Source organism: Notothenia coriiceps, unplaced genomic scaffold (assembly GCF_000735185.1).
Source record: "Notothenia coriiceps isolate Sejong01 unplaced genomic scaffold, NC01 NC01_scaffold00023094, whole genome shotgun sequence".
Lineage (NCBI taxonomy): Eukaryota > Metazoa > Chordata > Actinopteri > Perciformes > Nototheniidae > Notothenia > Notothenia coriiceps.
The window spans coordinates 1-2,882 of NW_011355795.1; the positions used below are offsets into that span (position 1 = coordinate 1).

The 2,882-nt window shown below is 40.0% G+C and overlaps 1 protein-coding gene across 1 annotated transcript; it reads left to right on the top strand.

Annotated features, from left to right (window-relative positions):
- Window positions 1-119: 119 nt before the first annotated feature.
- Window positions 120-1,272, top strand: LOC104954238 (zinc metalloproteinase-disintegrin bilitoxin-1-like; the record flags this gene model as incomplete). Its single annotated transcript, XM_010781316.1, has 2 exons — window positions 120-253; window positions 1,077-1,272. Coding segments are annotated over 2 exons (330 nt in total), but the record flags the coding sequence as incomplete, so codon positions are not given.
- Window positions 1,273-2,882: the final 1,610 nt, after the last annotated feature.

Genomic DNA, 2,882 nt, shown 5'->3' on the forward strand with positions numbered 1-2,882 from the left:
GCCGCGCATTCGTACCTGCGTACCACTTATGTGCACCCCTGGCAATACCTGATTAGTTTGGGTTGAAGTCAAAATACAAAATGCTGAGTAATTAAATATATAATTGCGTCTGCTCTCAGGATCACACGGAAAAGGCCATCGCAATCGGGGCGACGCTGGCTCATGAGATGGGTCACAACCTGGGGATGAACCATGATGACTCCAGTGCCTGCCCCTGCACTGGAGACAGCTGTATCATGGCTCCAGCACTCAGGTAACAACAATCTCTCTTAAAGTGGTGCAGGAATGAGTCCTAAAACCCTCAAATGAGTCAGCATTTTAGCACTTGCTGTCTGTTTTTGATAATGTGTTTTTAGTTGTTATCCTGAAATAAGGTCTGTGTAATGACATCAAATATATCAGTAAATACCCCACTGGTGAATTTAAAAACGGAGGCTGCTAACAAGAGTCTAAATGAGATGATTAAACGTCATCACGCCCAACATTAGCCACCTTTAGCTTAGCGGTGGTGACGTGAAGTCATGTGACCGTGCTGTAGTTCCTTTATAGCCCAACATTAGCCACCTTTAGCTTAGCGGTGGTGACGTGAAGTCATGTGACCGCGCTGTAGTTCCTTTATAGCCCAACATTAGCCTCCTTTAGCTTAGCGGTGGTGACGTGAAGTCATGTGACCGTGTTGTAGTTCCTTTATAGCGAGGGGTGCACATAACGTTTCAGAGAGTTACTCAGATGAGTACCAGGACACAGGGTTTGGTACTCACCCCACATGAAGCGTGGTTTCAATAAGTGTATTCCTCCTCACTGTCCTCTATTTCCACTTCATGCATGGTAAAGGATGATGCTGCAGATGAATCTCCCTGTCCCTGTTTAAGCCTCCAAATTTCCTGAGGCCAAGTTGAAGGATCAAACACTAGGAAGTGATCACATGACTAGCCCAACATTAGCCGCCTTTAGCTTAGCGGTGGTGACCTTAAGTGCTGTAGTTCCTTTATAGCCCAACATTAGCCACGTTTAGCTATGGTTAAAGGGATTTTTGTTTTAAGTTTTGCTTTAACATTTGTTCCTTGTTCCCTCAGCTACAATGTGCCTCGCACTTTCAGCGGCTGCAGCACCAACTTCTATGAGAAATATCTGACGGGCCGAAGCCCCGGCTGCCTGCTGGACAAACCGGACTACAAATCCCTGGTGACCCCGGGCGTCTGTGGGAACGGCTTCATGGAGGCGGGGGAGCAATGTGACTGCGGCACTGTGGAGGTACGGGAATATAAATCTGTTATGGCCTTAATATGGCCTTGCTGCTTTCGTTTGGTTTTAATTAACTACATCAACAATGATCCAGTTCATAGATTCAAAGGTTTTATGTCATATGCTTATAAGCTACAGTTCTTCTGACCCGAGCTCCTCCAACAATGCAACATGTATAATACCTAATAGTGCAAGAAGTCTATATCCATGTAAATAGAATATGATATGTACAAAAACAGATTATGAAATTAAATCATGTACATTAAGACAAGATTAAATACTGACAAAAACAAAGTTAGATGAAGCGTAAGTTATCCGCTCACATAGATCCGAACAAATAGAAATGTTAAAAAAAAAAAAAAAACTTTGACTTTAGGGGATCTTGCAGTAACAAAACTTCAGTTCAATTATTTGTAATAACTTGCAAAATGAGGTTAATATGTCCATTTAACTCTCCTATTTAAGAGCGATGGTGTTGCACAAAATCTTACTAAATATTGGGTCTATTAAGTAGGATGTGGTGCAACACCATCACTCTTAAATAGGAGAGATAAATGGACATATTAGAGTTCTGTTAGTGCAGGTTCCCCTTTAGTCAATACTGTTTGTTATTGCTTTGTTTGTGTAACCTTTACTCTGAAGTGTTTTTGTGATATCTATTTCGGAGCAAAACATGATTCAGCATGCACACGGCAAAAATGTGATCTGGAGAAATGAGACTAGGAGAGTAGGACGTAGAATTTCATTTGAATTAAAAAAAGTAGTGAGGGTTTAAGACAGTGGTGTAAAGTAACTAAGTACATTTACTCAAGTACTGAACTTAAGTACTATGTTGGGGTACGTGTACTTTACTTTAGTATTTCCATGTTATACTACTGTGTACTTCTACTCCACTACAGTTCAGAGGTACATGGTGTACTTTTCCTCCACTACATGTATTTAATCCCTTTAGTTACTTCTCAGATCTGGATGAATGATGTGAAATATAATCAAGTGTTAAATCAGACTTTAGTTCCACCTGGAGTAAATCCACAAGCTACCCTGCAGTATACAAAGTCATTCAAACTAGCTGCACCTTTACCAGCTTTGAGAACACTTTCATGATCAATCATTATAAAACATATCATATATATTATTCTGAAATGGACCAATCTGCACAATGACTACTTTTACTGTCGCTACTTTCACTATATTTTGATGAGAATACTTTTCTACTTTGACTTGAGGAACATTTTGAATGCAGGACTTTTACTGTAACAGAGTATTCTTACATTCTGGTACTTCTACTTTCACTCAAGTACAAGATCTGAGTACTTCTACTTTCACTCAAGTACAAGATCTGAGTACTTCTACTTTTACTCAAGTACAAGATCTGAGTACTTCTACTTTTACTCAAGTACAAGATCTGAGTACTTCTACTTTTACTCAAGTACAATATCTGAGTACTACTACTTTTACTCAAGAACAAGATCTAAGTACTTCTACTTTTACTCAAGCACTATATTTGAGTACTTGATGCTCTGATCCGAGACGTGTTGATACCTGAATGTTTTTCAAACCACAACATTTCTCCTCCATCTGAACTCGACCCCTTCACGTTGTGATTCTGACGGATAATTGGCCGACGTGATAATTGG